The following is a 27,500-nucleotide window of genomic DNA, read 5'->3' as shown; positions in this document are numbered from 1 at the left end:
GCCATAATTTTGTCTGTGATATAGGAAATCTCTATTCATAGAGAAATGATGATATTTCATTATACTGCAACTGTTCCTCCGTTATGCTCTCCCCCCACTCTTGTTACTGTCCTGTACCACTTCTCTGAATATTCATTTCTCATTTCGCCGAACAAAGTGGTGGGGGAAAAGAATACTGCCACCAAACCTTTCCATTTGAGTCGTAAAAGGCGACAAAAAAAGGGACGGGGATAGGACCAGAGTCTGGGTAGAGTCTTCCAACCAGAACACTAAGGTATGGTTCTTTTAATGTTCGTGGTTGTGGTATAGATGAGAGTAAAAGGGGAGAGATAGTATATTTGTGAGAAGAAAGGAGGATGTGTTGACAATGAGTGAAACAAAGTTGAAAGGGAGGGACGAATTTGAGTTTGGAAGTATAGTTTAGAGGGTCTCAGGAGTGAAGAGAGGACGAGGGAGAGAGGGGGTGATTATACTAGTAGGTAAAGAGATAGGTAAGCATGTGGTGGTGTGGATGGAGGTTTCTTCAAGGTTAATGTAGATGAAGGTGAAGCTGGGAAGAAAGATGTGGGTCTTTGTAAGTGCATATGGGCATGGTAGTGAGAAGAATGTAGAGGAAACGAAGGCTTTTTGGATCAATTTAAATGGGTACATAGATGATTTATTGAGAAATATCAATGTAGTTGTATTGGGAGACCTTAATGCTAGGGTAGGAAAGGAATCAATAGACGAAGTGGTTGGGAAGTGTGGTGTTCTAGGAAAAAATCGTAGTGGTGGTGGAGATGTGTCTCGAAAGAGAGTTGATGATAACAAATACAATGTTTAGGTAGACAGTCAAGCATAAGTACTCATGGGAGAGGGTGGTGGATGGAAGGGTGGTAGATAGAGCGTTAATGGACTACATAGTGGTAACCAGGAGAATAGGAGGAAGTGTTAAGGATGTACATGTTCTAAAGGGAGAGAGTGGGGAAATATCGGATAATTTTCGGAGGAAGGTAAGTTGAGAATGGAGTAGGATAGATGGAGAAAGAGGAAAAGAACACAAGGTAGGGAGGTGCTTAAAGTAAATTGCTTAAATGGGAAAGAAATGGAGAAGGGGTATAAGAAGAAGCTGAGAGAGGAGTGGGAGGGGGTGAAAGATAGAGTAGAACTAGGAGTGGAGGAGAAATGGGGATGGTTCAAGGAGGGAGTCACAAGGCGTGCAAATATAGTGTGTGAAACAAGGAGGACGTGAGGAAATAGAAGGAAAGATTGTGAGTGGTGGGATGAGGAAGCAGAGAAGGTTGTAGAAGAGAAGAAAGCAGCATTCACAGATTGGTTACAAAATAGGACGAGAGAATCATATGAGAGGTACAAAGAAAAGAGAAGAGAAGTAAAGCATGAGATAAAGGAGGAAAAGAGGAGAGCAGATGTGAAATGGTGTAAGAGTATGACAGATTTTTTTTTTAAGTAATAAAAAGATGTTTTGGAAAGAAATTAAAAGAGGAAGATGAGGCGAATCAAGTAGAGAAAAAGGTAAAAGGTGCAGATGGAGAGATGATAATGGAAGAGAAGGCAGTGAGAGGAAGGTGGTCAGAATATTTTAGGTAGTTGCTAAATGTGAAGGAGGATAGGGAGGGAAAGATTGTTGCAGTGGGTTGCGCTATGAAAATGGTGGTGATGAGTAAGGAAAATGGAGGAGAAATAAGGAAAGATGAGGTGAAGGCAGTTGTTAAGATGATGAGAACTTGGGTTGAATGTGTGGCATGCAGAATGTCTAAAAAAAGGAGATACAGTGATGGTGGACTGGCTAGTGAGGTTATTTAATGATTGTTTAAGAGAGGGTAGAGTGCCGGAGGACTGGAGGAGTGCCTGTACAGTTCCATTCTACAAGGGGAAAGGGGACAAGTGTGAGTGTAGTAGTTTCAGAGGGGTCAGCTCGTTAAGTGTAGTTGGGAAGGCTTATGGTAGGATCTTGATTGAGAGGATTAGGAGAGAAACAGAGGGAGTAATTGGTGAGGAACAGTGTGGGTTTAGGACAGGTAGGGGTTTCGTAGATCAGGTTTTTGTGGTAAGACAGATATGCGAGAAAGCTATAGGAAAAGGTAAGGATGTTTTTTGGGCCTTTATGGATTTCGAAAAGGCTTATGACAGGGTAGACAGGAAGGCATTGTGGGAGGTATTGCAAATAAATGGGATAGGAGGAAAGCTGTTAAGAGTAGTCAAGAGTTTTTATGAGAGTAGTAGAGCTTGTGTTAGAATCAGATATGGAGAGGGTGAATTGTTTGAGGTAAAGGTGGGACTTAGCCAGGGATGTGTTGTGTTGCTTTGGCTGTTCAAATTATACATAGATGGGGTGGTGCGAGAGGTAAATGCAAAGGTCAGGGATTGGAGATGGTTAAAGATCAGCAGGATCAGAGGAGGTTAGTGACAATGTTTGGAAAGGTGTGTGAAAGAAGGAAGTTGAAGATAAATGTGGGTAAATGTAAGGTAATAAGATGTACAAGGGGAGAAAGTGGCAGTAGACTGGAAGTGAGTATTAAGGGAGAGAGACTGGAGGAAGTGGATAGTTTTAGATACTTGGGTGCGAATGTGGCAGGAAAGGGAGGAGTGGGGGTGGAAGTAGAACATAGAATGAAAGAAGCAAGTAAATGCCTTGGGGGATTAAAAAGTGTAATGAGAAATAGACATTTGGGAAGGAGTGATTGTAGCGACAGCGCTGTACGGGTCAGAAACATGGAACATAAGAGAAGAGGAGTTTGAATATGTCTGAAATGAGGTGCTTGAGAAGTATGATAGGGGCTACTAGGCTGGGTAGAGTGAGAAACGAGGATGTGAGGAGCAGAACGGGGGTGGAGAGGGAGTTGGGAGATAGGGTTGATGAAAGAGTAATGGGATGGTTTGGACACATGGAAAGAATGAGTGAAGAAAGATTAGTAAAAAAAGTATAGAAGGCAGAGTTAAAAGGAGTGAACATGAGGGGGTGACCAAGGAAGAGATGGATGGGTGGGGTAAAAGGGGCATTGGGAAAGAGGGGAATGTCTGTTGAGGAAGGACGGGAGAAGACAAAAGATAGGGGTGAAAAGAGAATGGTTGTATATGGATGATGCTATGATGCATAAAAGGGAATGGGTTGGGGAGTATTTGTTAAAAAAATAATTTGACGCAGCCCGAAGGGATTTCTCTCTGTCTTCTTCTTTTCTGCATGAGAGGATGGAGAAGGGGGGGGTGGGTCACCGATTTAATGAAGAGGCTTTGCTGTGGATGTGCTGTGTCTTGTGACACTGCTTCTGACCCAGGGCAGTGGGTGAGATGCAGGAGCCAAGATAAGAAGGAGTTAGGTGAATGGGAGTGGAGTATGTGGGAATGTAATGGATGGGAGTGAATTTTATGCCTTTGTTTTTTGGCTACCTCCCTTGTTAGCGAGAAAGAGCCTTTGGTATATGTATGTATGTATGTATGAGAACGGGGACTTTATTGGTACGACCTTTCGCATGTTACAGCTTTTTCAATGTACTTGAAAAAGTGAATCGTCGTACTAATAATGGCTCTGTCCTGACATGGTGTTTTTTCGATTCCAAATTTTCCTTCCAATTGTATTTTCCCAAAATCTCCTTCATTAGGGATAACTAGCGCCCCTATCCTTGGTGACAATATCACGCCGAAGAGGTGGAGTCATAGAGATAGTTAAGGAAAGACAGAATGACAGAAAGGAGGATCGCAAAAATTAAAGGTTAACCTTTCTTTTTTTGAGTTGAAATTAGTTTTCATTTATAAAAGAATGAAGTGTGACTTAAATTGACTTTAAGAGAAAAAAGAGTATCAAGAACAATACCAACAGTAGCTGATAATTGTTTTTTTTTTTTGTGATTTTTTGGGATGTTCGTTCCATTGCATTCTGGTTAGCGGACACATAAGATTCCTGTTTTATATGAGTTTTCATTGGTCCGCGTAATTACAGTTCCTTATAATCTCTCCAATAGTCATTTTCTTTTTCGAAAATAACCCTGAATATGCGAAAGTGATTTTCATATCATGAACGTTCTTGATTTCGAAATTTTTTGTCCAGATAACTGGAATTTTCTTTTGGATGATGAAATTTTTTGTTCCAAATATTTGAATTTTTGATTCCTAACAGCAAGGAGCTGTCTGCAGGCCATTATCTCACCTTCAGGAGACTCTGGGAGCAGGCGAAGAGTCCCGTCGCCAGCCACATAAGCTCCCATCCCCGTTCTTCGCTCAGGCGTGCTCGGTTCTCCGTCAGCTGCTTCATGATCTGACAGAAGATTTCGTCACGAAGGATCTCCTGCGAAGCGCCAAAGAAGAAGAGGAAGAAAAAGAAAAAGGCTAATGATTAACATTCACTTGGATGATGACCATTTAAGTTTTTTTTTGTTTTTTTTTTTAGATTACTTTATTATGAACCAAAAGGTCTGTTTTCGGCATGTCTGTTTTTCTATTGCAATTAATTGTAACACTTATACAAGAAAAATGAGATTGTTCACTGAAAAAAAAATACGTGTAAGCAATTCGACACTGACAGAATGGCAGGCAAACCACCTAGTACATTGAAGTTCCCCAGTTTGGAAATGTTGGCCTCAACATATTCCCCGTTAATGTTACTAACCAAACAATAAATAAATGAATGAATGAATAGATATGTAACCAAATTACTAGATGAATAAATCAATAAATAACCAAACAAATAGTATAAGTGAATAAATAAATAATTCAATAGATAATTTAATAAATAGTAGAATAGATAAGTAAACAAATAAACAGATAGATAAATGGAAAAATGTATAACTAGAATGATCTAATTCCTTATGGTGAGTTTTACCGTCACACCGCCATAAAAAGAGGCTTTTCCGTTTGACGGGACCCCACGAACGTAACTCTTACATATACTGCTATAAAATAAGCACATAGTGTTCGCAACGAAAGCAGCAGTGTCTTACATGTTTCAAGGGTCCATCGAAGATTTGGTCCGTTAGGTCATTCCCGCTTCTGGTTCTCCGCGACGGAAGGTCCCCCATGTACTTAAGGATGGCGTTGAACGCGTAGCAGGCCTCCTGTGCCAGTTCCTCCTTGTGACCCAGCTTCTTCAGGAGGGGCTGCTTGATGGGCTCCCGAGAATATTTCCAGAGGACATCGTTGGTGGGTCGACGGGCCGAAGTCAGCGTGATGGCTCGAGACGCTGTTCTCTTGGGTGGGGTTCTGCCGGAAAAATGGCGAGAAAAAAAATGTCACTCCAGTCTAAGGTCCTTTGTTGCGACCATTATCTATAGACGGTGATGATACCATCAATGTACTTTATTACCGTCACCATGAAAATTAAACTGAAAGCGTTCAGTCTTGAGGGACCACCTGCAAGACTACGTGTCTAGCCCTTTGAGAATGGCACAGCCTCTGTGTCTCACCACGGTGGCTTGATCCGGCTTTATTCGTTACCATGTCCTCTCAAATATTTTCAATATGAACCAAAGATCCTACATATTTTTTCTTTCGTCTTTGGTGTCACGCTCACATGGTTCATACTGTATGGAAAACGCGTGGAATACTGTCAGTAAGTATCTATTGTGTGAGAGGCGCTTAGATGATTTTTTTACACGTGAAGACTGGAAAAAATTTACGTAAGTCACAACAAAATAATCAAAGTAGCAGATATACATTTTCCTAGTTCATCATCCATTATGATAGTTTATAAAAATCCACAAAAAATATCTTTGAATACATTTCGTTTAAAACTTTCTATCGTTACCTTAGGACGAGCTACAATTCCAAAACAATGCAAATGCAGTGGTGTTAAGGGATCTCAATGCTCGAGTAGAAGATGAGCAGATACATGGAGTAGTAGGGAGGTACGGGGTGTCGAGCAAAAACTATAGTGGAGAGGTTTTAGAGATATGTTTAGAAAGGGAATTGATGGTGGCAATCTCATTGTTTAAGAAGAGAGACAAGCATAAATATAAGTAGGGAAGGGTGGTGAAGGGGAAGATGGTGGAAAGGGCATTAATGGATCATGTAAGGGCACCCAAAGGGAGTCATGGAAAAATTTGAACATGTTTTTAGTAGAAAGATCAGGGAGCTTGTCATATTATAATGTAGTAGAAGTGAAATTTAGATTGGAGGTAAAGTAGAGGAGGAGGAAAGGAAGAGACACAAAGAAATGCTGAGGATGAACAAATTAAATAAGAAAAAATAATACCAAGAAGATGAGAAGTATAGGAGGTAGTGAAAGACAAAAGAGAAACGGTAGTAGATGAGGAATGGATACGTTTGAAAGACAAAATGCTTAAATATGCAAAGATGGTGTGTGGAGTAAGGAGGATGGGGAGAAACAGAAGGATACGCGTGAAATTGTGGGATAAAGAGGTAAAGGCGGTGGCAGAAAAAAAAAACGAGGTTACGAATCTTCATTGTAAAGCAGGCCAAGGGAAGCACGTGAAAATGACAAAGATAAGTGAGGAGAAGCCAAGCGCAAGACGAGGGAGGCCTTTTGATATATCTATGTATATGCAGATCAATTAACATTTAATAAACAATGGCAGTTTCATATCTGACCCTTGTGCTCTTCATACATAACAAATGAACAACATTAAAAAACTCTTTGATTTTTCCCAAAGCAATTTTTTCATGCTAAGATGTAAACAAGTTGAACGAACTTTTGATTTAATGCATCAATGTGTAACTCTGTCAAGAATATACAATTCACCAAATCTTTTTGACGCACTCGCCTTATGATGTTCTATTGATTTGCTTTCCTGTTCTCATACAAACAATTGATATTCACCTCTTCTCATCTCTACAAAACAGCAACACATACACGCCAGTTCACCCCAAATAAGCACAACAAGATACCCATCTTGAAAACGGTAATTCATTGTAATTCATTCAAAGGCCATGCAGGACTCACCTAAAATGGTCAAGGGCGTACTCCTCGAGAGTGTGTGGCTTCTCCTGCGGCAGGGTACCGTTCGCTTGGGGTGTGAACAGTTTGCGGCCATGCTCAGCTCCTTCAGCAGTGAACAGGGCCTGCAGGAGAAACAAGAACAAGTTACATCAGTGGGCGAATGACGTCTACCGCGTAGTCAGAAAAAAAAAGAAAGAAAAAAAAACTCGTATCGAGTTGATTAAGCTTGAGAGCCTTTATTGGAGTTTGGGGTATTAAGACCGCATGCCCTTACTAACGTCAGTTGATGTTTAGGTCTTGTTCACACTAGCGGTTTGAACCGAGGCGGTTCAATTACAATGAAAATCAATAAAAGCGTTCATACCCAACGGCGTAGTTTTTCCTTGACTACGAGGTATCGCTGCGGTTTCCGCGCGGTTCAGACCACTAGTGTGAACAGTGCTGGGATTCAAACCGTATACCTCTAGCTTGTCGCCTTCTGACGTGGCGCTCCAGTTCGCTTGGACATCAAACTCCTAAATCGAATATACCTTCTTCAAATCATTAATCGAGAGTCTTAACATTTACAGGTTACAGGGATTTCCTCTTCAGCTGAATAAATGGCAACATGTGCTTCATAACATTGAAAAAGTATGATATACGTTGGAATACCAAGTGCCTTTGAAGGTTGAGTTAGATCTAATATGTTCAAAAGAATTTGAACACGGCCCACTTTCATGTTTGATCTAAACATTAGTCTCACCCCGAATGCATTTATCTTCGCAATTAGAAAATATTTAGATCTTACTCTATTTTCACGTGTTAATGTCATGAGAATGTTTTTAAACACGATGGCATTAATTTTTTTTTGTTCAACCTTAGGACTGTTAGGCATTGCAGAAAACATGATCTCCTTACAAAAGTGAAGAACAAATGTTCTTGTAATAGCCGATTCAACACACTACTCACCTTTCATTTTCCTATAGACCGATTTTCCCCTCCCACTGACACTAATCCCGCGAAAGCGGGTGGTCTAATCGAAATAACCCAACTATCTCCACTTGACTTTCATCTTTTACTGAACCAGCAACTCAAGTCTTTTTCGGGAGTTTCAGTGCCACTGAGAGTGAACTAGTTTTACAAAAAACTATCCACCTCTCCTGTTGATTCTCCAGCTAACACGTCCATACTTGCTGTGACACCATCAAACTGACTTCATTCTGAGTAGATCAACAATGGCTGAGTTCAAGCCTCTCCAACTTGCATATGCGTAGTATACGATATGTTTTTATATTTCTATAGCACTCACTTGCTCTTCGTATATTCTGAGCGCATTATATATATATAAAAATACGATAGTTTGTCTATTTCAAACGAACATCGCCATTTCTCAACGGATGTCTACAAGCATCCCAGAATAATGTGGAAACACAACCAGAGACCCAGGATATTTCTGGAGCAAAATCTGTAGATATTTCCTTTGACCCCCAGGTGCGACGCTGGGTACCCCTTCTAGCGTCCATGCATAAGAGATGAAGAGCGCTTTTCGCTGTGGTACTTACGAGAATGTCGACGGGAGGCTTCGTGATGGCGGGAAGAACGTACACGGTCTCGGCGGGGAAGTCTCCGTGCTCAGTCGTTCTTTCGCACCGTCCCACACACCAGCCGTTGTTCATCACCGTTTCACCACTTGACTCGTCCTCTAGGAGGATAAGGTCGCCCTTGGTGAACGTGAGGAAGGACGAGTTCTCTCCTGGTGAGGGAAAAACAGTGGTGTGACTTAATTTGCAAGCAACCATTCAATTTTACGATAAGCATGAGACTTACAGGAGATCTTTCTGTCTATAACTGGGTCGGGTGTTCAGAGGAAAATTCACGACTTTAAACTCCTTCAAGATTTTTATTTATCTATTTATTTTACTTTTTTAGGTTTCATAGAGCTGAGGGTGCAGTGGCGAACACAGAGACCCCGAAGGAGGTTTCGATCAATCGAGAGACCCCCTTTCAGGCCGGAGTTTATCCTCTTAGCCGCACACATCGCCTCTTCATAGCCAGAATAAGAGTCATAGAGTGCGTCACTAATTTAGAAAACTAGTGAGGGTATTTATTGCATGGTAATATGCAATTAATAATTTAGGAACTATTCTAGGGCGCCCTAATGGGCCAGAGACACACATCATTTGTCCGTTAGCGTTTAAATTCTCTACTCATAAAGAAATTATGATACTTTTGCACTACTATTGTCCCTCCCTCTAATGAAACTACCCTTCACCACTTCAATGATTATCTCTTCCTGACCCCCTGTGGTGGGTGACAAGAAGTCTGGCTCCGTGTTCTTATACATGTCGTAAAGTGTGACTAAACAGGACGGAGTAAGAGTACCTAAGGATCCTCCACTTTGCATTTTCTTCCTGTGAAAAGCTATGGTATAAGAGGGTCTAAGAGAACTTCAACCAGAACCCTAGTGATTAGGTCATTAAATGTGTATAGATTGGGGTAGTTGAGAGTAAAATGGAAGAGAGTGGCCGTATGGTTGTGAAAAGAAATTTGGACGTATTATCGTTGAGTAAAACCAAGTTGAAAGGGAGGGGAGAGTTTGAATTTGGGAGCGTGGTGGGAAGGTTGTCAGAAGTGACAAGAGGACCGATGGAGGGGCAATGATGGTGACGGAACAGGAAAATGCGTGGCGGAGGGAAGTGTTTTTTAGGATATATATATATATATATATATATATATATATATATATATATATATATATATATATATATATATATATATATATATGTGTGTGTGTGTGTGTGTGTGTGTGTGTGTGTGTGTGTGTGTGTGTTTTCATACAATCCTGGTGGTGAGAAAAATGAAGAAGGAAGATAGGCTTTTTGGATTGATTTGAATGAGTGTGTAGTGAGTTTTGAGAGGAATGTAAATATAGTGGTGTCGGGAAATCTATATGCTCGATAGATAGAGTAGTAGGGACGAGAGGCAGAGAACTGTGTGAAAAGAAAATCTTGAAGGTAGGGTTGATCGAAGAGTACTGGAATGGTTTGGGCATATAGAAAGAATGAATGAAGAAAGGCTAACAAAAAGAATGTATACAGTGGAGGTGGATGGAGTGAAGTTGAGGGGAAGACCGAGATTGAGATGGATGGATGGATGGAGTGAAGGGGCCCCTGGGTAAAAGGGGAATGCCTGTCGAGTAGGGAACTGAGTGACCAAGAGATAGGTGTGGGTGGAGAGTAGTTGTGAATAGGTGGGAAACTGGTGCGGTCTGAAGGGAATTATTTTATATGGTCTGCAACTTCCTGAGTGGATGAGTGGGGAGGGTCACAATGTAATGAAGAGGTGGGGATAAACCAGCTTCTGCTCCCAAGCTCTGCTGTGGTACTGTGTCTTGCTGCGTTGCTTCTGACTTTATCAGTGGGCGGAGTCAGGGATGACCCTTCATCCACAAGGAGCTTAGAAAGAATAGCAATTGGGAATTTGGATTGGTGTGTGATGGGTGAAGGGTGGATGTATGCCTCATCTCGGCCACCTTCCTTATAAGAGGAAAGGGATTTTGGTATATGTGTGTGTATGTATGTATGTATGTATGTATGTATGTATGTATGTATGTATATAAGTATGTATACATGTATATATGTATGTATGTATGTATGTATGTATGTATGTATGTATTTATGAGTCTTCCATAATGATGGAGTGCTGCATGATTCTGGTTCACCGAAGTTCCTAAAGTAGTGCCTGCATAATGTTTATGCAAATAAATACCCCATACTGGATAACATTCCGGTCTTTTACCAGGTGCCTTGTAGTCCTGGAGGGCGATAACAAACTTCGATCTCTTCTTGAGACCCTCAAGGAAGTAGACAACGAGGTCCCGGATGTCCTCGCTGTTAGGGGACTGGAAGGTGAACTCCTCTCCCCGGACGGTGCTCAACGTGAAGGTCTGCGAATACACCTTCTGCGTCTTGCTGGCGGTGACGTTGGTGATTTCGGGGAAGGAGAGTTCGAGGAGGACCTGCTCCTGATCGTCGACCACGTACACACCGGTCCAGTTCACGGCAATGATCACATCGTTCTTCGGAAGGTTGGGACCAGAGTATCTGTGGATCACACACGATTAGTCATAAATGGAATGCCTGGATGGCATTAAACTGGTATAGCAACAAAGAGGAATGTGCACATATCTTTTAAATCAAGACTTACCTGAAAGCTTCATAGAATCTAGAGAAGAGAAGAGGCCACTTGAACTTGGCATAGCTAACAACGTCTTCTTTGACTTTTGGTGCGGGTACCCGCTCTTTGACATAATAGCTCTTCTTGTAGGCGGCCATCACCTGCGTCGCCCATCGGTCGATGGCTTTGTCGCCACTGGAAATGCAGTAGTCGGGGATGTAGCTAGGAAGATTGTTGTAGAACCTATCAGAGTTCATCTCGGTGCCGAACTCGATATAGTACTGTTGTGCTGCTATCATAGAGAGGTCTTCGTCACGGTCGCACCGATATTCCCCAAACTTGACGCCTCTGACGACCTGCTGATAGATAAGGTTCGTCGCTACGGAGTCGTCTGTGGGATCGTGCCACGGGGCGAAGATCTCCTTCCTAAAGAAGAGCCTCCATGGGGCATTTCGCTCTTGCGCTCCCTGCTCCTTGGCGTACTGTTCGCATTGACTAATAGCGTCCATCACGTGATCACCTCCGCTTCCCAGGGAGGAAACCTTGTCGAAAAGGGCGATGTACAATGAAAAACCGAACTGATCCCTGAGACCAATCTTGTCCGACAACTGGTTACAGAGTTCCCTCGCCGTCGTGGCCGAGTCCGCGTAGAGGGTCTTGGTGTTCCCGTCCATGAAGGTGATGGGCAACATCAGAGGCTTCTTGGACTTCGTGGCCTGGAGTTCGAGCCAGCTCGGCGGTTGGTTCCTTGTGCCGTTAGCAAAAGTGCGCTTGAGGCGTTCCTCACAGTAGGGAGCGTAGCCCGGAGGACCATCCCGGATGAAAGACCTAAGGTACTTAACGAAGCCCTCGGAGGGAGCGAAGCAGCCCACACATAAGGACAGGAGGATCCATCCTCTAGCGTGGGAGGACTTCGAAGGATTGTTTGTTAGTTGCTTACAAATTTGGCAATAGACTTCATCCCTGTAGGAGTGCAAAAATAAAAGAAAGCGTCAGTCGAAATACTTTAATTGAGATAATTGTTTCTAATAGTTTACTTTCTAGAAATTCCGCTCAAGCTGAGTAAAATTGTCTAGTGTCAACAAGAACACAATCTTTAAATGTATTAAATTGATCGAAATATTCTGTAAATGTTTAATAAGATCTAAGCAATATGGCATTCCAGTCCATTCATCAAATGCAAAAGCCACATGCTTGTTAGAGTGAACGTCTAAAACCCTATTAACGAATTCAGTTTTCTATTTATATATTTCAAAGAGACGCAAAAAGGACAAAAAGTATACAAGTGAAATGCCCGCAGAGGGCTCCTCCGGAGAGAAAAGCAATAAAAGTACACAAATTTGAAATCAAGTGCCACTGTAGAGGAAGTGTTTTGGAATTCATACTATGAGTGGTGTGCGTAGCTAACGATCTGTCTCTTATTTAAAGCTCGATGGACTCTATCTGTGATCGGTGTTAAGAGAACTCACCTAAGCTCTGCCCGAAGAATGCCATGACCAATAATGAAATGCAATTTCTCGAGGTTGGAGGTAGGTCTCGATTCGAGCCAAGACTGATAACTCTCTGCTGTGTACTCATCCTCCTGTAACCTCCTTCTCACATCGTCCCCAAGCTTGTTCTTCCGCTTGAGGGTGAGTGAGACGAGCTTGTGGCGGATTGACCTGTTCTTCTGTGACATGTAAACAACCTGTCCATAGAAAAATAATGTTCATATTGTTGACCACAATACATAGAGAATATATCTCACCTATATATCTAATCTTTAAACTTGGATGCAGACCTGTTTTCCTTTTAATCTCTGTGGCTGGTACAAGGGCTAAATTTGTGATTTCTCTCTTTTTCCGACAGAGAATATTCAGTATTTTTCCAAGATTTATGTACAACAGACTAACTCCGTGGTAAACGAATAAGGTAAGACTCTCATACTTGACACTCACCGGATCCATCCCCATCATCTGTGCCTCCTGGAACTCTTTGCTTTTGATGAAATTGCGACCCAAAGTGGCGGAGACCTTGGACATGACGGAAGTGTTATCCCGGTCCATCATGTGATACTTGGGCTCAGCCATGTCTCCCATGAAGCGTAAGATTGTTACCCACAATGCAACGGCAGCCTGAAAGAAAGAAACAAAGTAACTTTTTGCGATTGTGATTGTGCTGCACTACTGGTAATTTCTAAACGAGTGTGAAAAACCTAACCATATTTGCATAATTCTTACATACATATACATACATACATACATACATACATACATACATACATACATACATACATACATACATACATACATACATACATACATACATACATACATATACTAAAGGCTTTTTCCCCCTTACACGGGAGGTAGCCAAAAAACAAAGGCATAGAAACTACTCCCACCTATTCCATCCCTTACATACTCCACTCCTCTCTACCCTCTTCTCTCCCTTATATCTTGGCACCTCCTGGATGACGGGTTATCCCTGCATCTTGTCCACTCCCTTGGGTCAGAAGCAGTGCCGCAAGACACAGCACATCCACAGCAAGGCCGCTTCATTAAATCGGTGACACCCTTCTTCGTCTCCTCATGCAGAAAAGGAGAAGACGGGGAGAAATCCCTTCGGGATGCGTCAAATTATTTCTTATACATACTCCCTCACCCCCATCCCACACCCACTCCCTCTCATGCATCACAGCATTATCCATACACAACCCTTCTCCATTCACCCCTATCTTCTGTCTTCTCCCGTCCTTCCTCAACAGACATTCCCCTCCTTCTCAATGCCCCTTTTACCCCATCCATCCATCTCTAGGTCACCCCCTCATGTTCACTCCTCCCACCTCTGCCTTCCACACCTCTTTTACTAATCTTTCTTCATTCATTCTTTCCATGTGTCCAAACCATCCCAATACTATTTCATCAGCACTATCTCCCAAATCCCTTTCCACTCCCGTTCTCCTCTTCACCTCCTCATTTTTCACTCTATCCAGCCTAGTAACCCCTATCATACTTCTCAGGCATTTCATCTCAAACACATTCAAACTCTTTTTCTCTTCCTCTCTTATGTTCCATGTTTCTGCCCCGTACAGTACTGTCGGCACAATCACTCCTTCATACAATCTCCTCTTAGCATCCACTCCCAAATGTCTATTTCTCATTACACTTTTTAATCCACCAAGGCATTTACTTGCTTCTCTCAATATACATTTTACCTCCACCCACACTCCTCCCTTTCTGGTCACATTCGCACCCAAGTATCTAAAACTATCCACTTCCTCCAGTCTCTCTCCCTTAATACTCACTTCCAATCTGCTGCCACTTTCCCCCCTGGTACATCTCATCACTGTACTTTTACCCACATTTATCTTCAACTTCCTTCTTTCGCACACCTTCCCAGACTCTGTCACAACTTCCTCAATCCCTCCTCTAATCCTGCTACAAGCGCAGTGTTGTCAGCAAACAACAACTGGCGTATCTCCCACTTTTATCCATTTTCTTTAACCATCTCCAATCCCTGACCCACTACCTTCTTGCACCACCCCATCCATGTATAAGTTGAACAGTCAGGGTAACATAACACATCCTTGACGAAGTCCCACCTTTACCTCAAACCACCCACTCTCTCCATTTCTAATCCTAACACAAGGTCTAGTACTCTCGTAAAAATTCTTGACTGCTCCGAACAGCTTTCCTCCTATCCCATATATCTGCAATACCTCCCACAGTGTCTTCCTGTCTACCCTGCTGTAAACCTTTTCCAAATCCATAAAAGCCCCCCCCCCAAAAAAAAAAAAAAAAAACATCTTTACCTTTTCCTATAGCTTTCTCATACATCTATCTCACCACAAAAATCTGATTTCCACAACCCCTACCTGTCTTAAACCCACACTGTTTCTTACCAATTACTCCCTCTGTTCCTCTCCTAATCCTCTCAATCAAGACCCTCCCATAAGCCTTCCCAACTACACTTAACAAGGTGATCCCTCTGTAACTACTACACTCACATTTGTTCCATTTTCCCTTGTGAAGTGGAACTATACAGGGACTCTTCTAGTCCTCCGGCACTCTATCCTTTCTTAAACAAACATTAGATAACCTCACCAGCCAGTCTACCATCACTGTACCTCCTTCTTTTAGACATTCTGCATGGCATCCATCCAACCCAGGTGCCTTACTTGTTCTCATCATCTTAACAACTGCCTTCACCTCACCTTTCCTTATTTCTCTTCCATTTTCCTCACTCATCACTGTCATTTTCTTAGCACTTCCCACTGCAACTACTTTTCCCTCCCTATCCTCCTTCACATTTAGCAACTCCCTAAAATACTCTGCCCACCTTCCTCTCACTGCCTTCTCTTCCATTATCTACTCTCCATCTGCACCTTTTGCCTTTTCTTCTCTACTTGATTCGCCTCCTCTTCCTCTCTTGATTTCTTTCCAAAGCATTTTTTATTACTTTTAACTTTTTCTGCCATACTCTTACCCTATTTCACATCTGCTCTCCTCTTTGCCTCCTTTATCTTATGCTTTACTTCTCTTCTCTTAACATTCTACCTCTCATATAATTCCATCGTCATAATTTGTAACAGATCTATGAAAGCCTACATCTTCTCTTCTACATCCTTTTTTGCTTCCTCATCCCACCGCTCACTACCCTTCCTTTTACTTCCTCCCGTCCTCCTTGTTCCACACACCATCTTTGCACATCTTGTGACTCCCTTCTTGAACCATCCCCATTCCTCCTCCACTCCTAGTTCTACCCTATCTTTCACTCCCTCCCACTCCTCTCTCAGCTTCTTCTTTTTTTACTCCTCCTTCTCTTTCTTATTTAAGCAGTTCACTCTAAGTACCTCCCTACCTTTTGCCCTATTCCTCTTTCTCCACTCTCAACTTACCTTCCACCAAAAAATTATTTGATATTCCCCCACTCTCTCCCCTTAGAACATGCACATACTATACTCCTGATTACCACCCTTCCATCCAACACCCTCTCCCATGTATACTTATGCTTGACTTTCTTCCTAAACACTGTATTTGCTATCCATCAACTCTTTCGAGACACATAATTCTTGAACCATAAAATAAACATAGTATAATCCAATGTAAGGTGGCGATACACGTATTTTGTTTCCAATTATACTAATCAAAATCTTAAATACCATCTGATCCCCTTGGGTCTGGAGGTTGAGCAGAGGTTGTTTGAGGGGTTTCCGGGAGTACTGGTGGTTGACGTTGCCCTGGAAATAGGTGGCCGTGTACTTGGCGAACTTGTAGTCTGACAGATCCTCGTCGTCTCCCGAAGTTCTTGGAATGGCGATGATGTCGTCTCCAGATATGGTGCCCTTTCCCGGATTAGGAAGATCCTTCGAAGAAATACAAAATAAGCTAGAATAAGATCAAATGAAATGAAATGAAATGAAATAAAATAAAATGAAATGAAGTGAAGTGAAGTGAAGTGAAATAGAATGAAATGTAATAAGATAAAGTTGAATTAAAACATATAAAGTAGAATAAAATTAAATAGAACGGAATGATATAGAAGAGAAGAGAAGAGAAGAGAAGAGAAGAGACGAAAAGAAAAGAGAAGAGACGAAAAGAAAAGAGAAGAGAAGAGAAGAGAAAAGAAGAGAAGAGGAGAAAAGAGAAGAGAGGAGAAGAGAAGAAAAGAGTATAAAATAAAACAAAGTAGAATAGAAGACCCAGAAACACAAAAGAGTCCTTCACTGTTTACACAACATCCATCCATTGATCCTCCACAGACATTCAAAGATGGAAGAAAAAACATCCACTTCAAGCACTAACAGAAAATTCTCCTAGATAGATACAAAAAAAATCATAAAATAACCTCCATGTTCGACAATCAGGGGTCAGAAAACTTCCATTTGGTAGATATTCAGAGGTCAGAAGCCCTCCATATAATGGGCGCATTCGGAGATCAGAATACTTCTATATAATGGACACCCAGAGATAATTAACCCCATGCCATAAATATTCTAGTATAAAAAAGAATAACCCACAATAAATATTCAGATATGGAAATAATTGTTCATCATAGTAGATAAAGAAATCTTTACCATAAATATTATGAAATGAAAGTAACCATCTGTGACAGAGTCCTCTGATAATAATCCTCCATGGCAAAAATTCAGAAAAAAAAAAATCCTGTAATATGGGAATTCAAAGGTAAAAGAAAGAAAGATAGAAATCCTCGACAATAGCCATTCAGATAATCTTCTATGGTTGGAATTCAGATAAAATGAATATCCATATCAATTCAGAGATAAAAGAAATATCACACATAGATAAAAGACAAAGATAAAAGACTTATCCACAGGAAACAATCAGAGACATAGTAATCGAGTTATCTTCTGTAGGTGACATACAAAGATGAAAGAAGAACCCTTCATAACTGATATCAGAGGAATCCTCCATAGCAGAAATTCAGAGAGTGCATAAACAGTACCACAAAAGAAAGTCTGAGTAGGAATCTTTACCTTGAAGGCAGAGGGTGGGGCATGCGCTTCCGAGGCGCTGTCTGGAAGGAAATCAAACATCTGTTCGACAAGCTTGGAATCGTCCACAGGTTCGTCTCTCTGTTCCTCTGCCCGCTGCACCAACTGCCTCTTCCTCTCCATTAGCTCCCTCTCTTCCTGTTCTCTCATTTCTTCTTCTCTCTCCATCTCCAGCATTCTTTCCTGAAAGAACCATGGATACACAACATATGAGTTTCCACATGAAGTCAACATGAATATGTTTTCTCACATTTCTTGTCCACATAATGATAGTCTTCGTTACTTACTCTGTACTTCATTTCGGCGATTTCCTTGGCCTTCTTTTTGTCCATCTGCTTTCTGAGGGCTCGTTCCTCCTCCTCCTTCAACCTCTGCGCCTCCACACGGAGTTTGAGTTTTCGGTATTGCCTCCGGGCGATCAACCCTCTGACGTTTGACTGTATCTTGATAGCAGCTTGCATCTTTCTGTGAACCTCCCGTCGGACTAAACACCCACGACACCTTGCCTGTGGGTTGCCAATGATAAGATCTGGTGAACAATATATTTTTCTGTGTAAAAAGAGTAATTGAATTGATAATAAAGTGAGTTAATCAGATATAAAATAATCGTAGCCAACTGCTGATAACAGTATGAAATAAGTGGTACATACATATACCAAAGGCTTTTTTCCCCCTTACAAGGGAGGTAGCCAAAAAACAAAGTAAAAACAATAGTAAATACTAATATATTTTCTCTATTATTAAATCAATTTAAGGGCACACGGTGGAATCAGTGATATCAAATACTGCAAACGTTAGAGAAACCAGATGTAGACCTCACCTGCAAGGCAACAATGTGTCCACGAAGATGTCTGAACCTGTGTGACACGACCCTGGACCTGATGAGGGCTTGGAGGCGCATGTAGCCGACGCGCATGGCCTGGTAACGCCGTTGCTGCGCGTGGCCTCGGTAGAGCCTCTGGATTAAGATGGCGCTCTCACGCATCTTCTGGAATCTGAAAGAGTTTTTCGTGAATATAATGACATATGCCAACTCCAGAAGCCTAAGAGGCTACGGATTTTCAGCAACCTTAAACGTTTTGAACAGATTTCGTGGAATTTGCGACCTATACTAACTATAAAGACAAAAAAGATTTTAGATCTTCTAGATTTTTGTGAATATTGTGGTGGGGGAAAAGAATACTGCCACCAAGTAATTCCACTTGGACCGTAAGAGGCGAGAAGAAAGGGACGGGGAGTGGGACTAGGCATCCTTCTCCTTGTAGCCCCACAGGGGACATTCCTAAAAGGAAAAGCAAAGGCATAAGAGGGTCTGGGAGTTTTCCGACCAGCACTCTAAGGTTTGGGTCTTTTAATGTGTGTGGATGTGGTACAGATGAGAATAAAAGGGAAGAGATAGGTAGTATGTTTGCGAGAAGAAAGATGGATGTGTTGGCTTTGAGTGAAACTAAGCTGAAAGGGAAGGGCGAGTGTAAGTTTGGGAGTGTAAGTGGGAGGTTATCAGGAGTGAAGAGAGGGCGAGGGAGGGAAGGGGTGGCTATACTAGTAAGTGAAGAGATAGGTAAACGTGTAGTGGAGTGGAAGGAGGTTTCCTCAAGGATAATGTGGATGAAGGTGAAAGTGGGAAAGGAGATGTGGGTTTTTGTAAGTGCATATGGGCCTGGCAGTGAGAAGAGTGTAGAAGAAAGGGAGGCTTTTTGGATAGATTTAAATGAGTGCATAGAGGAATTAGGGAGAAATATCAATGTAATAGTACTGGGAGACCTTAATGCTAGGGTAGAAAATGATCCAATTGATGGAGTGGTTGGGAAATGTGGAGTTCCAGGAAAGAATCGTAGTGGAGAGTTGATGGTGGAAATGTGTCTAGAAAGAGAGTTGATGATAGCAAATACAGTGTTTCGGAAGAAAGTCAAGCATAAGTACACATGGGAGAGGGTGGTGGAGGGAAGGGTGGTAGATAGAGCGTTAATGGACTATGTAGTGGTAAATAGGATTATGATAGGAAGAGTTAAGGATGTACATGTGCTAAGGGGAGAGGGTGGGGGAATATCAGATCATTTTTTGGTGGGAGGTAAGTTGAGAGTGGAGGATAGATGGAGAAAGAAGAAAGGGACAAAAGGTAGGGAGGTGCTTAGGGTGAACTCTTTAAATGAAAAGGAAAAGGAGAAGGAGTACAAGAAGAAGCTGAAGGGGGAGTGGGAGTGAGTGAAGGATAGAGTAGAGCTAGGTGTGGAGGAGGAATGGGGATGGTTCAAGGAGGGAGTCACAAAGTGTGCAAAGATGGTGTGTGGAACAAGAAGGACAGGAGGAAATAGAAGGAAGGGTAGTGAATGGTGGGATGAGGAAACAAAGAAGGTTGTAGAAGAGAAGAAACGAGCTTTCATAGATTGGTTACAAAATAGGACGAGGGAGTCATATGAGAGGTACAAAGAAAAGAAAAGAGAAGTAAAGCAAAAGGTAAAGGAGGCAAAGAGGAGAGCAGATGTGAAATGGGGTAAGAGTATGACAGAGAATTTTGAAAGTAATAAAAAGATGTTTTGGAAAGAAATTAAGAGAGGAAGAGGAGGCGAATCTAGTAGAGAAGAAAAGGTAAAAGGTGCAGATGGAGAGATGATAATGGAAGAGAATGCAGTAAGGGGAAGATGGGCAGAATATTTTAGGGAGTTGCTAAATGTGAAGGAGGATAGAGAGGGAAATATAGTTGCAGTGGGAAATGCTAAGAAAATGACCGTGATGAGTGAGGAAAATGGAGAAATAAGGAAGGATGAAGTGAAGGCAGTTGTTAAGATGATGAAAGCAGGAAAGGCACCTGGTCTGGATGGATGCCATGCAGAATGTCTAAAAAAAAGGAGGTACAATGATGGTGGACTGGTTGGTGAGGTTATTTAATGTTTGCTGGAGAGAGGGTAGGGTGCCGGGGGACTGGAGGAGTGCCTGTATAGTTCCACTTTACAAGGGAAAAGGGGACAAGTGTGAATGTAGTAGTTTCAGAAGGATTAGCTTGTTAAGTGTAGTTGGGAAGGCTTATGGGAGGATCTTGATTGAGAGCATTAGGAAAGGAACAGAGAGAGTAATTGGTGAGGAACAGTGTGGATTTAGGACAGGTAGAGGTTGTGTAGATCAGATTTTTGTGGTAAGAAAGATATGTGAGAAAGCTATAGGAAAGGGGAAGGATGTTTTTTGGGCCTTTATGGACCTGGAAAAGGCTTACGACAGGGTAGACAGAAAGGCACTGTGGGAGGTTTTGCGGATATACGGGATAGGAGGAAAGCTTCTGGAACTGTCAAGAGTTTATATATGAGTAGTAGAGCTTGTGTCAGGATTAGAAATGGAGAGAGTGAGTGGTTCGAGGTAAAGGTGGGACTTCGTCAAGGATGCGTTATGTCGCCCTGGCTATTCAACTTATACACGGATGGGGTAGTGCGAGAGGTAAATGCAAGGGTAGTGGGTCAGGGATTGGAGATGGTTAAAGAAAATGGAGAAAAGTGGGAGGTGAGCCAGCTGTTGTTTGCGGATGACACTGCGCTTGTGGTAGGATCGGAGGAGGGATTGAGGAAGTCGGTGACAGAGTTTGGGAGAGTGTGTGATAGAAGAAAGCTGAAGATAAATGTGGGTAAATGTAAGGTGATGAGATGTACAAGAGGTGAAAGTGGCAGTAGACTGGAAGTGAGCATTAAGGGAGAGCGACTGGAGGATGTGGATAGTTCTAGATACTTGGGTGCAAATGTGGCAGGAAAAGGTGGAGTGAAGGTGGAGGTAGAATGTCGATTGAGAGAAGCGAGTAAATGCCTTGGTGGATTAAAAAGTGTAATGAGGAATAGACATTTGGGAATGGATGCTAAGAGGAGACTATATGAAGGAGTGGTTGTGCCAACAGCACTGTATGGGGCAGAAACATGGAACATAAGAGAGGAAGAGAGAAGGAGTTTGAATGTGTTTGAGATGAGGTGTCTGAGAAGTACGATGGGGTTACTAGGCTAGATAGAGTGAGAAATGAGGAGGTGAGGAGGAGAACAGGGGTGGAAAGGGGGTTGGGCGATAGGGTTGATGAAAGAGTATTAGGATGGTTTGGACACATGGAAAGAATGAGTGAAGAAAGACTAGTAAAAGAGGTATGGAAGGCAGATGTGGAGGGAGTGAACATGAGGGGACGTCCTAGGATGAGGTGGATGGATAGGGTGAAGGGGGCTTTTGGGAAGAGGGGAATGTCTGTTGAGGAAGGACGGAAGTGGACAGAAGACAGGGGTGAATGGAGAATGGTTGTATATGGATGATGTTGTGATGCATGAGGTGGAATGGGCGGGGGGGATGGGGGGTGAGGTAGTATGTGTGAGCAAAATTTGACGCAGCCCGAAGGGATTTCTCCCCGTCTTCTCCTTTATGCATGGGGGGGACGGAGAGGGGGGGGGTCGCCGATTTAATGAAGCGGCCTTGCTGTGGATGTGCTGTGTCTTGCGACACTGCTTCTGACCCAGGGCAGTGGACAAGGTGCAGGGATGACTCGTCATCCAGGAGGTGCTAAGATGAGAGGGAGGGTGGAGGGGTTTGGAGTGTATTCAGGGATGGAATGGGTGGGAATGATTTTATGCCTTTTCCTTTTTGGCTACCTCCCTTGTAAGGGAGGAAAAAGCCTTGGTATACGTATGTATGCATGTATGTGAAGAATATAAACCCTTAAGTTAAGAAATATTAAAAAACTGCTCTCGAACACTTTCAAGTTTCTGGAGAAACAGGTGGTACATATACCAAAGGCTGTTTCCCCCCTTATAAGGGAGGTAGCCAGAAAACAAAGGAATATAAACCACTCCCACCCATTCCATCCCCATTACACTCCACTCCCCTCCGCTCACTTCCCTCCCTCTTATCTTGGCACCTCCTGGATGACGGGTCATCCCTGCATCTCGCCCACTGCCCTAGGTCAGAAGAAGTGTCACAAGACAAAAGTAAAGGTGGTATATATCAACTCAGAATCCATTGATTTCCCTCAACGCAAGATATCATATATTATACTCCTTTTTCGAACAGAAATCCATCACAAATGATTTGAGACATGTGACCGGGCACAAAATAAGTGAATTCCAATTATTAATTAAGATAAGAGGGAGGGAGGGAGGGAGGGAGGGAGGGTGGTGAATGGGAGTGGAGTGGGTGGGAATGGAATTATGCCTTTTGACTTTGGCTACTTCCTTTTTAAGGGGGAAAAAGCCCTTGGTATATGTATGTATGTACGTACATACGTACGTACGTATGTATGTATGTATGTATGTATGTATGTATGTATGTATGTATGTATGTATGTATGTATGTATGTATGTATGTAAGAAAAGAATTGTCATAGCTCAGTTGAACAATTAAACAGATGACATTCGTTCAGGCGAAGTCGTGGAAGAGTCTGAAGAGTCTGACTAGTTCTGACAGTGTGTACACTGTGTCCTTCATCGTATACTTACTTTCTCCTGTAGTACCACCCTCGAACACAACGCTGGAGGATCGTAATTTTCCGAGTAAGTACTCGGTCTCGCTCTTGCTCGAGGAAGAGATCATGAGCGTCCTTGAGGAAGACTTTAGTGTGCCCAAGCTGATAATCGGCACGGCCTAAGACTTGCTTACAAATGCGACTCGTTGCTGCTTGACAGTCCACCTGCAAAGAACGGGAGCATCAATTAGCCCTTTGGGTAGTGAGGGAGTGGATCGGATGTCTTTCAGCTAAATAAAATCGCCTGGCATTGAATACAACGAAAACATAAGATAATGCAACTCTTGAATGGGTTCGTTGGAATAGGTCTTAGTCTTTTGGGAAGTGAACGGGCTTCCCTCAGATGAGGGTAAACTCCTGGTAACACCCTGAACTAATATTCATAATGACACCTTTCTCAAATGAGCTAACAGTGATAATGTTAAAAGAAATACTATGTCTGAGTAAGCCAGCTTTGACATGCGTGTGACTCTTTGTTGGGTGATGGAACTCACGCGTATGCACACACACACACACACACACACACACACACACACACACACACACACACACACACACACACACGCACGCACGCACACACACACACACACACACACACACACACACACACACACACACACACACACACACACACACACACACACACACACACAAACAAACACACACACACACACACACACACACACACACACACACACACACACACACACACACACACACACACACGAGAGACTCATACACTACCTTGTGAGCCGGAGGACATCCATTGATGAGGAACCTGTACCGCTCGACGAACTCTCTGAAGGTGTGTCGAATCGGGTACCCAGCTCTTCGGATTCGGATCGTCTCCATCATACCCGAATATCGTAGCTGCCGGCAACAGAGCTCTCGATCGAACATCTGTACAAAGAGAAAAAAAAAATAATAATCTACTTGTAAGAAAAAAAAAAGGAGAAAATTTCTGCCTACCACTCCTACCAGAATGAAGAAATGAGTGCATGGATTAAAGCATTAAAACCACTTCCATTACAGATCCTATTTCCCAAGCCCTTACTAGACATCTTGGAGGTCTCCATACGCACCATGGGTTTCTTGAATTCATTGGGCTTGATGCACCTGATGAAGAAGGGCTGGCACGAGGAGAGGGTCTTCATGAGCATGTCCAGAGACTTCTTGAACTGAGCCGAAAGTGTGGGCGCTCGCTTGCGGGTCTCAGACCCCATGCCTGCGGTGAACATAAGGTTGACAGTTGCATTAAACCAAGAGGAAATGTATCAAGGAAGAAATCAAAATTGAAACCAAACATTATTCTTTTTTTGAAAAGTAAATCATGAATAATCTAAAGATACATGGATACACTTGCACGTACCACCCTTCCTTTTCATTTTGGGAAGACCTGGGAGAAAACTTAGTCATGTAACAGTTCATATATAGAAAGTTGTATAAAAAATAGATCTAATACCCAAGCCAAAACATAAATTAATCAATTTGTAGAACACTCCAATCAAAACATACTGGAACAGATTGGGAACATGTAAAACACTCTGGGGAACGCTACTTACTGATGTCTTCGACAAAAAGTTGCTGTAGAAATTTGTTACTGGTGTTGTGGATGAGCTGCAGCAGGTCTGCACTAAAGGTGTCACGATTTTTTTCGAGAAAACCTGTCAAAGGAAAATAATTGTAACTTTTCGCGTTTTTTGTATGTATATGTGCATAATAAAGATGACGTCCTCAGTTCTTCCATTTTCAAGAAAACAAGAACCCATCAACATCAACTGAATGAGATTGGACGCTCCCGTGTGCGTGTATGTGTGTGTGTGTGTGTGTGTGTGTGTGTGTGTGTGTGTGTGTGTGTGTGTGTGTGTGTGTGTGTGTGTGTGTGTGTGTGTGTGTGTGTGTGTGTGTGTGTGTGTGTGTGTATGTGTGTGTGTGTATTCACTTGGTCTTTGGATCACGTGTTGGACTCGTGATCGACAGCTATTTCCCTCCTGGAAGAGAGCTCAGAGCTCGCAGGTCCGATCTATGGGTAATGCTATGACCTTACACACACACACACACCCAACTCCCCACCCACGAGAGTCAGAGTAACGACCCGAAGCGCAGCGGTACCGAAATAATTTCGGCCCTGGGCAGGATTCGAACCAAGTACTACGGGCACCACCATGCTAGTAGTTCATGGCTCTACCAACTGCGCCACCGAGAGAGAGAGAGAGAGAGAGAGAGAGAGAGAGAGAGAGAGAGAGAGAGAGAGAGAGAGAGAGAGAGTGTGTGTGTGTGTGTGTGTGTGTGTGTGTGTGTGTGTGTGTGTGTGTGTGTGTGTGTGTGTGTGTGTGTGTGTGTGTGTGTGTGTGTGTGTGTGTGTGTGTGTGTGTGTGTGTGTGTGTGTGTGTGTGTGTGTGTGTGTGTGTGTGTGTGTGTGTGTGTGTGTGTGTGTGTGAGCATGTGTGTATTTAAGGACACAATATTATCCATATATCGACACTTGTATGATCTCTGAGCTCTCATCCGGGAGGACAATAGCTGCCAGTTACGAGTCCAACACTTTATCTAAAATGATGGTGAACCACATGTGAAGTCCCACGAGTTCCTATAACATACATAATCTACCCTTCCACTAAAGCCCTATAGTGTATCCACCAAGACAAACCCGGGAAACGTCTGAGTGAAGGTGACCCATAATAACCCTGAGGCAGAAGAGAAGACTCCAGCACTTCCACGGCCTTGAGGCCTCTCCCGCTGAAGTAGTAAGCGAACTGGTCCTAACCTCGAGTGTCGTAGAAGACGACTCCCGCGAAGTGGTTGAGCCCGAAGGAGGCATTCATGTCGGACTTGGGCTTGAGGTACTGCTTGTTGCTCCCGTGCTGCTTGTGCAGCTTTGCCAACATGGTCTGGTCTGTTCCCTAAAAAAGAAAAACAAGAAAGGAAGGTTGTTTCCATCATCTGCTGTGTGACATTTCTTGTTTGGAAAAACTGCATGAGAACCCAGGAAAACCGTTGTAGTCTACTTCTATCTTGCAAGGCTCTCTTTTGTCAAAGTTTCTCTCTCTCTCTCTCTCTCTCTCTCTCTCTCTCTCTCTCTCTCTCTCTCTCTCTCTCTCTCTCTCTCTCTCTCTCTCTCTCTCTCTCTCTCTCTCTCTCTGGTTTATCCACCCGGCTTGCTATTGTCTCTCTCGATCTTTCTTCTGCTATTTATTTATCATTTTATTTATGTATTTATTTATTCATTTATTTATTTTCGATGACATCGAAAAAAATAAAATAAAAATAATTAAAAGGTCCTCCTTGAATGAACCTGTCCTTGAATAACCCTCTTCCGTGGAGGCCTCAACGTTACACAGAAAAAAAAAAAGAAAAAAAATCCATGAACGACAACAGTCTCTGAAAAGGCGCGCTTTGTAGTACGTTTCGAGTAACGAAAATGTACTACATTTTCTCTTGCTTTAGGTACTTGTACTGACATTTGGTATCGAATCATGCAAACCACTTCCTCCTTATGATGCATTTTTTCACTAGATAATGAGGAAGGATTCTATTTAATTAAAGGATCAATCGACCTGGGGCAGAAAAGGGGTCTCGATCTCTGAAGAACGTCATCGTATACAAGAGGACCATGCTGAGCTACATTAGCGTGTCTGAGGAAGAGTCACAGGTTCTTGTGCTCAGTGGCGGCTTGTGGTGGACTGTAGACATATACGACACAGTATCAACAGCCACGACATGCCTGAAAGCTACAACCTTCATTTCATTAAAGAGCACAGTTTGATGAATGTTGTGCATGTTGACACAGTGTCTGCATTACCCCCGTCCTATTTTCATACCACTGCGAACAAGTTATGATCTTTCCTAGTCTCCTTTTCCTCCTCAGTTTCTTCAAGAACTACACGTCTTCTTCATAAGGTGAGGACCAACCAACATTCTACGGCGGTGAGGTGAGATCGCGCGCAAAACCTTGCGTAACGAGTGAGTAACACTCGAACGAAGACATCGAGCCTTACCTTGGGGAACTTGGATTCTTCGTCGACGAGGGCCATGAGGTTGAGCTGCTTGATGGCGATGAGGTCGAGGGTGTCTTGGTTATCGACGAACTCGATGTGCTGCCAATTGATGTTCTCGGCGTTGTACTCCTCCTGCTCCAACTTGAAGATGTGTTGCACGAAGAACTGCTGAAGGTTCTCGTTTGCGTAGTTGATGCAGAATTGTTCGAAGCTTTGAAGGGTAACAAAGACAATTTCAAACTAAGTAAGTAAATAGTCGTGTATTGGTACTCAAAGCCCAAGTATGATGTTAATCCCTATCAACACTATGACGTACTTTATCAGCTTTGTTCTGGTTAATGACAGCTAATTCTATGCAGCTAGGGAAGGGTGGCAGAACACCCATCTGCTCGGGGTCTCGCTTGAACAAGAACCTTCTTCAGGTCGGTGTCCGCAACTTCGTCTACATGAAATCGCCTGTCCTTAGCCAGAACAAAAAATCCATGA

At 42.7% G+C, this 27,500-nt stretch overlaps 1 protein-coding gene across 6 annotated transcripts in view; it reads right to left on the bottom strand.

Moving 5' to 3' along the window:
* Nucleotides 1–27,500, bottom strand: part of ck (unconventional myosin-VIIa ck) — a 163,733-nt gene that overhangs the window by 17,152 nt on the left and 119,081 nt on the right. For all 6 annotated transcript variants that reach the window (XM_076212676.1, XM_076212673.1, XM_076212674.1 and 3 more), the window contains 18 exons: nucleotides 27,015–27,225; nucleotides 25,784–25,919; nucleotides 24,579–24,680; nucleotides 24,099–24,241; nucleotides 23,761–23,916; nucleotides 22,991–23,181; nucleotides 18,361–18,535; nucleotides 17,828–18,046; nucleotides 17,523–17,723; nucleotides 16,188–16,391; nucleotides 12,982–13,158; nucleotides 12,514–12,731; nucleotides 11,075–12,007; nucleotides 10,667–10,971; nucleotides 8,431–8,621; nucleotides 6,893–7,011; nucleotides 4,935–5,193; nucleotides 4,145–4,282 (listed from right to left, as the gene is read on the bottom strand). In XM_076212676.1, the coding sequence (XP_076068791.1) occupies nucleotides 4,145–4,282; nucleotides 4,935–5,193; nucleotides 6,893–7,011; nucleotides 8,431–8,621; nucleotides 10,667–10,971; nucleotides 11,075–12,007; nucleotides 12,514–12,731; nucleotides 12,982–13,158; nucleotides 16,188–16,391; nucleotides 17,523–17,723; nucleotides 17,828–18,046; nucleotides 18,361–18,535; nucleotides 22,991–23,181; nucleotides 23,761–23,916; nucleotides 24,099–24,241; nucleotides 24,579–24,680; nucleotides 25,784–25,919; nucleotides 27,015–27,225 (4,078 nt within the window). The remainder of the gene's footprint in view (nucleotides 1–4,144; nucleotides 4,283–4,934; nucleotides 5,194–6,892; nucleotides 7,012–8,430; nucleotides 8,622–10,666; nucleotides 10,972–11,074; nucleotides 12,008–12,513; nucleotides 12,732–12,981; nucleotides 13,159–16,187; nucleotides 16,392–17,522; nucleotides 17,724–17,827; nucleotides 18,047–18,360; nucleotides 18,536–22,990; nucleotides 23,182–23,760; nucleotides 23,917–24,098; nucleotides 24,242–24,578; nucleotides 24,681–25,783; nucleotides 25,920–27,014; nucleotides 27,226–27,500) is intronic.

This window comes from Oratosquilla oratoria, chromosome 30 (genome assembly GCF_046742065.1).
Source record: "Oratosquilla oratoria isolate Oo_2021 chromosome 30, ASM4674206v1, whole genome shotgun sequence".
Lineage (NCBI taxonomy): Eukaryota > Metazoa > Arthropoda > Malacostraca > Stomatopoda > Squillidae > Oratosquilla > Oratosquilla oratoria.
The sequence above is the reverse complement of the archived record's forward strand: the minus strand, read 5'-3'. Positions and strand labels throughout refer to the sequence as shown.